The 12,907-nt window shown below is 43.5% G+C and overlaps 1 protein-coding gene across 4 annotated transcripts in view; it reads left to right on the top strand.

Annotated features, from left to right (window-relative positions):
* LOC134221153 (uncharacterized) overlaps window positions 1-6,226 on the top strand; it is a 230,076-nt gene extending 223,850 nt beyond the window's left edge. For all 4 annotated transcript variants that reach the window (XM_062700345.1, XM_062700344.1, XM_062700342.1 and 1 more), the window contains exon 7: window positions 5,023-6,226. In XM_062700345.1, the coding sequence (XP_062556329.1) occupies window positions 5,023-5,185 (163 nt within the window). In that variant the 3' untranslated portion in view covers window positions 5,186-6,226. The remainder of the gene's footprint in view (window positions 1-5,022) is intronic.
* The last annotated feature ends 6,681 nt before the right edge of the window (window positions 6,227-12,907 follow it).

The raw sequence follows: 12,907 nt of genomic DNA on the forward strand, positions 1-12,907 counted from the left end.
TTACCTACACTAAGGGACTGTGCAATCCCCGCAAGTTCCGCCACAGTTACTCTCCCCTCGTTGGCCACCCTGGCCCCTGGCAGCTCCACAAAGTGAGACCAGGGACTTGGGTCATGACGTGGGAAGAGCCCTGCGATGATCCTCTCCAGCATCTCTGAAGACCGCTCTGTAGGGGCCATTGCCCCACGTGTCTTGCCCATTACGACCCTATAGGCGTCACCCCATGGATTCGCGTTGGCACTTTGACACAGGCCTTCGAAGCAGGTTTTTTTGCTTGATCTAATCTCAGTCTTCAGAGCGGCTCTAGCAGCCACGAACGCCACCCGTCGTTCAACACGCTCCCAACGTCTGTTCAAACTCATTATATCATTTGCTTATGATGATATTCCTAAACTATATTCCCCCAACCACCCAACTCGTTGACATCTATGAGGGCGTCGGTGAGTCGCCGGCCTCTCGTTAAGTAGATGTCATATCGTCATTTCCTTCCCTTCCTAAGTAACAGAGAAGATGGGCGTGGCCGACAAAGGTAGCTTTCAAGCTTCATCATTTTTGACCCCCAATTGGGTAACTATTAAATCCCAAATAGTAATCCATAAGCAGTTAGGGTAAGAAAGTTAAAGAAAATACATGACAGCTATCAGTATGCAATCTACGAAATACTCTGTTACAACGCAACGCAACGAAACACGCTTTCTATAAAACGTGTAATCTCGTCGAGCGATGTAAAATTTAAACATTTTTAGTAGCTTAGAGAAAGTATCATAAGTTAAGAAGGTGATGTTGTACTAACTGCGTTAACATTATTTGATCGAAAATTAGACAATCTAACATGAACTTACAAATGGGGCAAGATGGGTCAGCACATACTGGAGGGCATAGTTCGTATTCAAAACATATTTTCCATTGCTGATTTAATAGTTTTAAGGTTACTTTTGAGCATAATGATAATAATTTGTTTATTAAAAATTTGTATTTTTTGTCTTCAAGAAAGCAATCCACAAACGGCTTGATTTCATAAGAATTTGCAGACATTTTTAAATATAGACTTCTACTTTAATGACTCAAAATGTTTTAAAAAGTGAAGATTTTGTTATGTCATAACCCTGGCTGACAGATTATGAGCTATTTTTATAGATCAACGATGAAAAGTTGAACTAAAATGTTTCTGTTTTGAGACATTCAGGGTTCGCCTTAGGCCAAAGGAGCGACATCCAATTTTTTTACAATGGATTTTGACAGGTTTGCCTCTTCGTTCTTTTTTGGGGGATAAATTTATCCCCCAGTGTCAAATTACCCCAATACTGATTTATTTTGCAATAGTATATTCGTGAATTTTGAATGTTTACATTTTTACAGGAGAATATGATGCAAAACACCCAACCACTCAATAATGCAACATGATACAATCATGAGAAAATAGAGAAAAATTCAACGAATTATCAATTAAAACAATTTTACACTTGATTCCATGCTTCAAACTTAAGAATGTTCAACTTTTTTGCTCAATTATTTAGAATGGTAGTTGCACAAGGTACTGTCTATGCCTTTGTTCGTTTTATATCATTTTCACCCTCGCAATTGTTTATGTTGCATTCGCAGTGCACTCGTATTGGTGATTCAGAAAAGATGTGACAAAGATGGCGTAGCTTGTCATCCCCGTGCCTTAGGCAGACCATCTTGCCCCATCCTACCCTATGATTTGTTCTATGCGGGAATTGACCCCTGCGTAGAGTGACCATATGGTATCCTAAGGGAGGACATGTCCTCCTTTTTCATTTAAAACCAAATGTCCTCCTTTTGCGCTAAAATGTCCTCCTTTTTGAAAATGTTGGGAATACAACAGAGATCCATTCTGAAATAAAACATTGCACACGTTTGCGTTTCTGGTTTTAATTCTGAAATATCTTTAACAGGTCTTTAACCCTTAGATTCACCTCCGTAGTGAGTGCCCTCACCTTGACCGTCTCGCCTAGGACTTCCTCCGCCAACTTCATGTAGGCGGCGCCCTTTTGCGACACGCCCCGCTTCAGCTCGAGGATCATCTCGCCCATCTTATTCGACGTACGTCTGCGCCGAGTTCACCGAGCTTGACGTCACTCCTCATCGCCTTCAAGACGTCCGAGTACTTAGCCTCGTCCGTTTTGATGACTAGGGCATCGCCCCTGGAGCGATTGGCGCCTACCCTAGAATTCTTGCTACCCTCATTCGCCTGGGCCTTCTTTTCGGCACTTGACGTCTTCGGTTTCCTCTTGTTCTTCACCAGGGTCCAGGAGGCGCCATCCCCCTCTATTTTCCTGGTCTGGTGCGGCTGAGAGCTCTCAGCATGCCGTAACCCCTTACCACCGTCTTTCCTGGGTGGACGGACCTTTCCAGGTCCTTCCTCCCCCGGTTTTGGAGATACCTGGCCGGGGTTCAGCTTCCCAGCCCCACTACCCTTGTTCGGGGTAGTAACCCTCCGCGTTTTGGAGCGGCCCCCAGGGAGCTCATCCCCTGGAGACTGTTTCCCCCGTTTTTGTGTCACCCCCGACGTGCCCGCAAATACTTGAGCCTCAGTCTGGGTAGACTTTGGCACCACCGTCTTCGCTGGCACGCCCTCGGTCGATTCGACCTTGCCCGAGTCCGCGAATCCTTGGGCCTCAGTCTGGGTAGACCTCGACTCCACGGATTTCACGGGTTTACACTTGGCCGTCCCGACCGCCCTCTCCAGCTTGGCGTCCAGCATCGACTTTAGAAGTTTCAGCAAGCTCCTCTTGAGTTCCTTACTGATATTATGCTTCGATGACGCAAAGTCGATGATGGCGTCCAGCTGTTCCGTCGCCACCTCGAAGTCCGAAAGCCCATCGCGTTTGCGGTTCATCGCCTTCACATGCCATGGGCCGTCTATAACCTCTACCGGCGGAGCCTGGGAGATGGTTAAGTGACCCCCGCTGGCGCTGCGCACTGAGCTGCCGACTATTGCCTCCGGCCTCCTAGGCGGAGACCTGAACAACCCACCTCTTGCGAAGGGGTTGTCGCCTACACTACTACCACTAATTGAAGAATCAACTTGTTTTTCCATTTTGGTCCCACGAGTTGCTCGGGAAAAGAGGTCCACCACGCCAGAGCCCAGCATGACGCGTAAGGGACAATTACTGTGGAGGGTGCCCAGGTACCCCACAGGCTCCGTTAAAGGCCTAGCTCATTATTTCACCCCCCTGGCCATGCATCCCCTCGGCACGGGTCGCTTAACGCCTTGGGATTAGGGGTTAGGGACGATGGTCCAGTTGGTCGCACCCACTCACTCTAGCTGATGTCAGAAGGACAACAGTGCCCAGGCTGCACTACCAGCTAAGTACGCAACCCTTAGCTGGCGGTCAATTGTCATCGGAAGACCCGTGGAAGCGTGAGATTAGAACTTGTGAGGACCAGAGCTGTATAGGTCGCTCCTTCCCAGATGTCAACTCACCATTTCGCAGCCCTATATATGTATGTGTGTATGTGTACAAAATTTTATAGACACACTTTTTGAAACTTAGCATTGGCCGAACTACTCGCAACAAGTTCCATTCGACCAAGAATCCTGCCCCATTGTTTGCTATTGAAAATTGGCCAAATTGGACTATGGGATCAAAAGTTATGGCCAAAATACTATTTTTATGCGCAAAACACGCTAAAAAACACTCACTCATATTTTTAATTTTTTTTTGCTCGAGAAAGGCATCAACACCGCTAGGTGGATTAATCAGGGTTTTATTCAATTCAAATCATTGGCAATAAAGCTATCAGGGTTCGTAATGTTCACTCAATCTCAGGAGCACATGATTTTCCCTCACGAAAGTTTTCGGGGAGAAATCGCTTTTGGGAAAGAAAAACAGTCTGGAGAGTGATAACAATTTTTCGCTCACTTCGATTGCCGCTAAACGTTGGTTTGCTCTTTTTCTTTCATATTCGAGTCTTTTCGTGGCATCATCAATGCAAATGGTAGTAGCTTATGTGGAACAAATAACTTAACGCTTTTATACAGATAGCGTAGTGGTGTGGCTAAAGTAAGCGCATCCCCACAGCTATTATTGTTACTATTCTGGGTTGGAATCCCGGCGCGGCCATACAATTTTGTAATTGTTCTGCGATAATTCTCGCGAAAAGTGAGTGAGAGATGAAAGTAATGAAACGAAAAAGGATTTTCATCTAATAGGCAAGATTTTCGTTCATCTTCCAATGCTAATTCTAGAGAAAAGATTGATGGGTGAAAGATGATCCTCAACATAAACAACGAAACAAGATTTTCCTTTGGCCCGAAAAACGGTTGCTTTGGTCTCATTGAAACGAAAAGTCGAAACCCTGAAAGCTATCTATCCTTGTGTAATTCAGTATTGAGAATTAAAACAATATTAATTGCAGAATTCAAAGCTGGCTCATCTTGCCCCGCTGTTTGACCCATCTTACCCCGTCTTTTTTGATTGACAGAAAAATAGACTTCTACTTTAATGACTCAAAATGAATTAAAAAGTGAAGATTTTGTTATGTCATAACCCAGACTTACAGACTATGAGCTATTGTTATAGATCAACGATGAAAAGTTGAATTAAAATGTTTCTGTTTTGAGACATTCAGGGTTCGCCTTAGACAGACCATCTTGCCCCATCCTACCCTATGATTTGTTCTATGCGGGAATTGACCCCTGCGCGTTATGAAGCTGAAGCTTTCCATTTTTTCTCCATAACGTTTTTATATGTTTATGTCTGAAAAATTACAAATAATAATTGTTTACCGAAAGCATCAAAAACCCACTAATTTTTGCATTTAATTTAATTTAGTCTATCACACACATGCATTATAGATCTTGCTCTGTATAAACGTACATCCAATCTTAATTCCAATGGAAATCGCATCCCCCGATGCAACTAAGCTAATAAATATTAACGACCAAATGGCATTAAAGATGAACCATTCAATGGTTCTCCGAAGCACCGTCATTCACTTGTGGATCTGTTCATTCATTTAACGCACTCTCTTCCCGTTGTTTCCGCTTTTCCACAGATATGTTCACGGGTGCCTGCAGAGCTGCAACGATGCTGATGCCTGCAACCACAGCCCGGGTGATCCCCGACGGGTTGGTCTCCTGCAGCTGGCGGCAGCAAGCCTCGTAGTGGGCTACATTCTGCTCAACCGGCGGCACCATCTGCTCGGCGTCGTGAGCTAACAAAGTAGGATTTAGCCTCTTCATCATCACTACCGCGTGAATAATTTATGAAAACTGTGAACCGTCGTAGCGTTTAGTTAGATTTACCGGCAGACGGCCATCTGCTTTACGACGATACTATACTAATAAACACTGAATTGAAGTCCCATCCCATCTCCCAGATGGAGTGTGGCAGTCTGGGACGGCACGCTCTACACGTTTTGTATGGTTCAACTAACAATTAACTGCGCCAATGTCCACTAAACCTCATCCCGTAAGTTGTATATCGAAACATACCAGCTTTTGTATGGCTTTAAAGAAGTTACTCTTCGTCGCAGATCAGAAATGAAAAAAAAAACATGAACAATTACGCTGCACGGTAATCTATCGACCAACATTGATAAGTTTAAAACGCTATAGAATAAGAACGAAAGTCCGACATTTGCTAACTTCACCCTACAAAATGTGGGTTAGGCACAGAGATAATATTAAAATGTACTCTTTTATATCAACCGATTGAGATATTGTTGTAGTCACACACATGAAATAGGAAATAAAATAATCAAGGTGTAAATGATTTGAGAAAAGTACAGAACAACGGGTGATCAATAGAAAGTTAAGAACGATGACTAATGTTTTGCTACTCATCTGAATTTGGATCTAGTGCAGAACAGCATGATTATTCAACAGTTTATCTTTCTGTAATGGGGTAATAGAAAACAATAGTTTTGTTCGTAGGTTCTTAAATTATTTCGAGCTATTTCCCCTCCTTTTTTCCTAATTGGTATTATAACCAACCTGCTATATCTTTACAAGACACAAAATTATACACCCGTCATTTATAGTCTTCTCTATGCGATACAGAAAGCGTAACCACGCTTTTCTTTACCTTATAATGCAGCCTTTAATAATCCGGAAGACATTCCACATAATGCATCCGGCCTGAGTTGGAGCGTGTTCTTCCTACGTTCTTGACGACACTTTGAACAGTTGCTCAACTTCTGAGCAAAATGAACAAATTGTATATTGTGTAATTAACTTAAATTAACTTTTTAAACAGCTGGGATGTCAACGGAAGTCTATATACTGGCTTCTGAAGACGCTATGGTCAAAATGAGTTTGGTCATGTACTACCGATAACCAAATTCCTTTTTGCATAACTCAGATGAAAATATTTCTATGAAGATATGGAAAGATCGCGGAATGAAAGAAGCATTGAAAATAGACCAAAACAAGTTCGTCATACAACTTAGTGTTGAAAGTTGGATTTAAGCAAATTGCCATAAGTAATAAGCTCGTGAAAAGCATAAAATGATCACAAAGAATTAAAGTAGAGAAAGTAAATCGAAACAAATAAGAATTCTTCTCACATCTATTAAGAACTGAAATATAATTGACTCTGTCCTTCACGTATAAACCCTGAACCAAAAGAAAGTTCCAATAACTTTGTAACACGAGAAAAACTTTTCCACGACCTTCTGACCAATTATTACCATTTATGATGCAATGCAGAAAGACAGAAGCTATTCCCTTTCGTCGTTACTACGCGTGGAGCCACCCCAGAGCCAGCGTATAAAGACGGAAAAACAAAGCTGTTAAAATTAATAATATTTCAAATTACTGCTAATACACTGGCTTAGGGTACGGCTGAAGAGGCATGCACAGAAGATGGGGAATGAAAACGAGAGCTGTGGCCACGCTCGATTAGATATTCATGGAGCTTTTATGAGGTGGACTGGAAACTTTTTCGTTCATTTCTTGGCAGAATTAGATTTGTTTTGTTTCACAACCAGGAAGAGGGTTTAGTAAGTGGCTTTCGGCTTTCGTTTAATAGATATGAATATTGAATATGAACTCCTGAATTTATATCTAACTGAAAAAAAAATCATTTCATCTCGAAAGAATGGGATACAGCACCATTCTCAAGCACGCGTGGCTACTGGCTAAGAAAAATCACAAAAATAAGAAACTAAATTTTTCATTTTGGGAAACAGAACGAACCGGAGCAGCAGCCCCGTATCAATATGGTAGTTTCATGTGGCATATAAAGCCCACACTTAACTGCGTGAGTGAGCGTCCTCTAGCTTCAATGGCTCCACATTTCAACTGGAACTTGGCCTGCTTTTCAACTTAGTACTTAGTAGTCTATTAGCATTTCCTCAGTTATTAATTGTAAGCTTTTCTATGTCCGCCATTGCATGAGTATGTATTTATCTTGTGTGGCAAGTACAATGGATACACTATGCCCTACTCAAATTTTATGCAATGTTCTCATCAGTAAATATTTTCAACTCAAGGTTTGAGGCTTTGTGGTATTTTTTTGCTCGTGCTTCAAGAAGAATGCTTTATGCACTGACCCAGCACACGTGCTATGGTAGTTGCCAAGCTACCACACGGAAGTGTACCACAGTGTGAGACTTCTCCAGCCGTGACTGGTCCTGCCCGCAAAACCCTCATTGGGCTCCAACCCCATAATTACTTCCGGGACTGCCTCTCAGTATCTGAAATGCGATAAGACATAATGTATCCACGATTCAGACGACGAGTAGTTCCAGTAAGATCGTCTTGTTTTAGCTAACTGAAAATTAAAAAGACGGACAAATTCCATTCAATAGTTACTGAATGTTGAGCTGCTTATTAGTAATCTCAAACTTTTGGGCGTTGCAGCTTGAGCTCAACCCCGACCACTAGACTAAACCTCCGTACAGCAGTATTGAAACCGCCACGCTCGCTGGAACACACCTAAGAGGTGTTCGCCGTCATTCTCTATGTGTCGCTATCGCTGTCAACGCGCACTTGCAGGCGTAGTCGACATGCCCGTTGAAGCACAGCTTATCGTCGACCATCACTTCCAATTGTCTTGGAGGTGATGTCACACTCGCCGACTCTAGTTGATTCCTCCTGCACCGATTTCCGACTGTTGACGACTATTAATTCCGTTTTATGATGCGACAGCTGTAGTTTCTTATTGCGTAACCATTCCTCCACTGATCGAATACGCAGCAGTCAAATTTGACCTCTTCGATAGACTCTCCGTATACGATCATCGTTACTTCGTAGGCGAATCTCACTAGCTTGACTGTTGGCAGGAGCTTCTACCTCGGCACACCATCGTGCATCACGTTCCACATCAGAGGACCCAGAATTGATTCCTGCGGAACAGCTGCCGTGATGGGGGCACAAGCCAAATATTTCTCGAAGGTTAGTACTAGAATCTGGAGCTTCTACCTCGGCACACCATCGTGCATCACGTTCCACATCAGAGGACCCAGAATTGATTCCTGCGGAACAGCTGCCGTGATGGGGGCACAAGCCAAATATTTCTCGAAGGTTAGTACTAGAATCTGGAAGTAGCTTTCCAGAATCTTGTTCACCCCTTCCGGTACTCCCAGTCGAAGCAAAGAGCTCGTGACCTCCACCCAGTAAGCACTGTTAAACGTATTCTGCGCATCGAGTGCTATTAATGCACAGTAACAGACACCGCGCCGCTTGCATTCGATGGCAACATACCACCGGTTTAATGGCACCCGATGTAGACCGTCCTCTCCGAAAGCCGAATTTCTCGGCCGACAATCGTCTCGCCTCTTCCATATACGACGACAGCTTGTTCAGGATTAACTTCTCCGGTAGCTTCCCTACAGTATCTATTAAACAGATTAGTCTGTACGCTGAGGGGTCTTCTTATGGCTTGCCAGGTTTCTGTAACAGGACCTAGAGCTCTTCCATATATCCGGAAATGTCCGCTCGTCCAGGCACCTCTGCATGACTCACCCGAACATGTCCAGATTTGCCATTATGGCTGCCTTCAACGCCATGTTTGGGATACCGTCAGCACTAGGTACTTTACTTAAGTCGAAAGACTTTGCCATCGTCAGTAGCTTTTCTACGGTCTCCCTTGCCACCTCTTCGTCGGCTGCTCATACCTTCGCTACTGGCGGCTAATAGGTCTTCATCCACCGGGATCGGGCTTTCACCGTTGATATAGCTGCTGGGGAGTATTATTTATTAGTCAGCCGCAGGATTCCAGCTGCATCGAGCTCACCAAATCACCACCAAGCTGATGGCAGAAGGATAACAATGCCCAGTGATTTCCCAGTGACACTTTGACCACTCTTAGTTCTTTCAGCTCGGTGCTTTTATTCTTTATTGTTGTTGCATCAACAGGATACATTTAGCCCCAATGATGTAGAGTATTTGAAAAAAAGTGTACATGAAAAGATGTTGTCAAGAGATAATACAAAGTAGGTATAAAACATTTAAACAAGCATTGTCATTGTATTCGTCTGTTTATGTCTGCGAAGAACGTTGAAAATCTTCGGCGCAACATACTCCGTGTGACGTGGAAATCGAAGAGTGATGCGACTCTGTTGAAGGCACGCTGTAGGCCACAAATAGCTCCATTTTTTTATTTATTACCAGACTAAGGCCGAAGTGGCCTGTGCTGCACATAAAAGTCTTCTCCATTCAGCTCGGTTCATGGCTGCACTTCGCCAACCACGCAGTCTGCGGAGGGTCCGCAAATCGTCCTCCACCTGATCGATCCACCTTGCCCGCTGTGCACCTCGCCTTCTTGTTCCCTGCAATCATGCATGCCATAAATTGTACGACGAAAAGGTAGCCTCAACATATGGCTGTTACGGAGCGTGCGTGGTATGTCATTATGTGGCCTCGTCCCATCGGAAAAGGACCAGTCGAATTTAGGTAGTTGTCGGAGACAAAATAGTACTAACGTGTTGACCGTAACTAATCATGGGAAAAATTGGTTGTTTTGCAGACGTATTGTAAGTCATGGCCTACTAACGCTCAATTCAAGTTATGCCACGTGGGCGCGGTTGCGTATGGCGAGTCGCGTGAGGTGTAAGATCGATAAGATAGGTATCGGCAAATAACTATAAATTCATGGCACACACGTGGCTGGACGTTTAGGTCTATTTGTTCCAACATAACTCCACAGTTGATTTGTCCCTGCAGGGTATCGGCAATCATAATGGCTTTGTCAACATCTCTCCTAGAGCGAAGTAGCTCCAAGTTGATCAGCTGACATCGGCTTTCGTAAATCAGCAAGCGAAATGGATCCTACCAAGGTAGCCTACGAATCGCGAATCGAAGGAAACGGCGTTGAACATATTCGATTCTCTCAGCACCGTTGTTGTAAGACGGACTCCAAACAACAGAACAGTACTCTAGAGTCGAGCGCACCAGAGAGCAATAGAGAGCTTTTAAACAGTATATGTCGGTAAAATTCCTTGCAACTCTGAAGATGAATCCCATAGTTCTGGATGCGTTGTCGACGACAAATGAGATGTGTTGCTTGAATACTAGTTGCAAGTGTAAGATCACACCGAGGTCCTTCACATGGCTCACTAGCTCCATTTCTGTTAAGAAAATTATTTTGAGCTTTTTAGTGGAATGTTTTTACTTGTCATAAGACGAGTTTGTACAATCCCATTGAATTCCACCACTTAATTGTATCTTGACAGATACGTATTTCGACCTCAACAGTAAGGCCGTCTTCAGTATCTCGTACTTGACTCGACTCGACGACTATTTCTGTCCCAAGAAGGCTGCAGTTGCAAACGATGGGCTTCTTTTTCGTAAACATAGACGTAATGACAGAACACTTGGCCGAGTTTATCACCATTCGGTTCAGAGAGCACCAATCAGCAAAGCGATCTTGTTGAAGTTGTAAGAGCTCACAATCGGCGATGCGATCTATTTCCAAAAAGATTTTAAGGCCATCTGCGTAATACAACCGAGGGCATTTCATAACGAGGTGTACATCGTTGAAATAGATCAGGAAGATCAGTGGACTTGATGACTCCCTTGTGGTATACTATTTTAGCGGTGCATTCCTCAATAGCTATGGTCAGATGGCGGTCAGAAAGATAAGAATGAAACCAGTTCAGTAGACTGCCGCTGACCCCGAATCGGTCCAGTTTTACAATGGGTAATGAGAATATTATCAAAAGCTGCAGAGAGGTCAGTATAAATACCATCCGTTTGAGCCTGTTCTGTTAGACTCTTTGTGACATAGGACGCAACTAAGAAGTTGCTGCAGTGGTGCAGTGGAAAGCAGTGGTTCCATAATGATGAGTTAGAAAAACTTCGAGACGGCACATAATGACGTAATCCCTCGATAATTGTTCACATCGCGTTTGTCTCCCTTTTTGTGGACTGAAAACATTAGTGTAAACTTCCAGCAGGAGGGGAAAATTCCATTGATGATCGAAGATCTGAAAAAGAAAATAAGTGGAACGAGCAAACTGTCGATATGCCTTTTGATGAAGACGGCCGGTACGTCGTCGGGTTCGGGATTATGTGACGATTTTGGCTGATTTGCGGCTCTCAGGATCATGGCATCATCGATGTTGATAGCACACAAGGACTGGTTGTTTAGGAGAACGTTCCTTGCTGCGATAGAGACTTGGCTGTCACTCATCCTTTCGTCACTGAAAACGCTCGCGAATTTTTCAGCAAATAGGCAGCAAACAATCTTCGAGCGATTTCACCATTCAAATTCATTGTCGGTGGAAGCCCGGATTTCTTGCGCTGTTCGTTGCCGTAATTCCAACAGGATTTTGATTTAGAATTGAATTTGTGCTCAAGATCTCGTTTGTACCGTACAAAGCTTTGCCGACAGGCTCGTTGGTGTTCATTATTAAGCCTCATATAATGGTTTCTCAGAGGTAGCGTTCGATTTTTTGAAAAAAAAATTCTGAAAGCTGTTTTCTTAGTGGACTTAATTTTTCGTAGTTCAGTCGAGAACCATGGGAAGTGCGATCCTTTCTGTGATCTGAAAAACAAATCAATCATTTATAAAGTCTTGGCATATACAATTCTGTAAGCTTTTTATACAGATATTCTATTGAAATAATCTGTATTATTTCAACACAAAAATTGTATTAAAATCTTCCGAAATTGTATATGCCAAATTATTATACAGTTTCTGTAAGGTGCTTATGCAGAATTGTATTAAAATCTGCCATCCGCTGGTTGGGTCCTTTGGCACGTGTCACCAAGATACGCCAAGATGTGCGAGAGAGTTAGACCGGAGCTTTCAACGTTGTTGGGGTCCAGAACGGTGAACCAGACAATGCTACTGAGCACGTTCGCGATACTGCAGTGGTCACCTTTCGAAAAATTGTAGGAAACGGAAGAGGGATGAGCGTTGCTGACAGGTTTTCGAAAGTGGCTATCAATGGGGGGTGGTGAGGAACATGTTTAACAAGAGGACAAGGTGCCACCGAAATGAAGAGTGCTTTATCTTGAATGGAAACAATTGATTCTGAATTGGAGTCTGGGGGCTAAGTCTTCAGCGGCATGCTCTCAGACGCATCATGTAAGGAATCTTCTTGAACAAGAAAGAGTTCAATAAAGAACACTTTCTGAAATTCGGCCACAGCATGCTTCGGACATCTGATGAGATGAAAGTTCAGAACAAATGGGGGGCTGTCCGTATACCACGTGTACAATTTAGGGGGAGGGAAGGGTATGGTGAATGTCCATGGTTCATACAAATTATTGAAAATTTATATGAGCATTTGTCCATGCTAAGGGAGGAGGGTAACAAAACTGATAAAAATCTGTCCACGTGGTATATGGACATTCCCTGTGAGTATTCTTCCCTTTCCTGCATCTAGTAGCCGGTTAAGTGACAATGGCTTGGTAGGTTGTATAATTAGTCACTAGATAAAAAGTCTGGCGAAGACACTGACAGGTCACCAATCGAACTGGATTCACGGG

The sequence above is a fragment of the Armigeres subalbatus genome, chromosome 3, assembly GCF_024139115.2.
Source record: "Armigeres subalbatus isolate Guangzhou_Male chromosome 3, GZ_Asu_2, whole genome shotgun sequence".
Classification (NCBI taxonomy): domain Eukaryota; kingdom Metazoa; phylum Arthropoda; class Insecta; order Diptera; family Culicidae; genus Armigeres; species Armigeres subalbatus.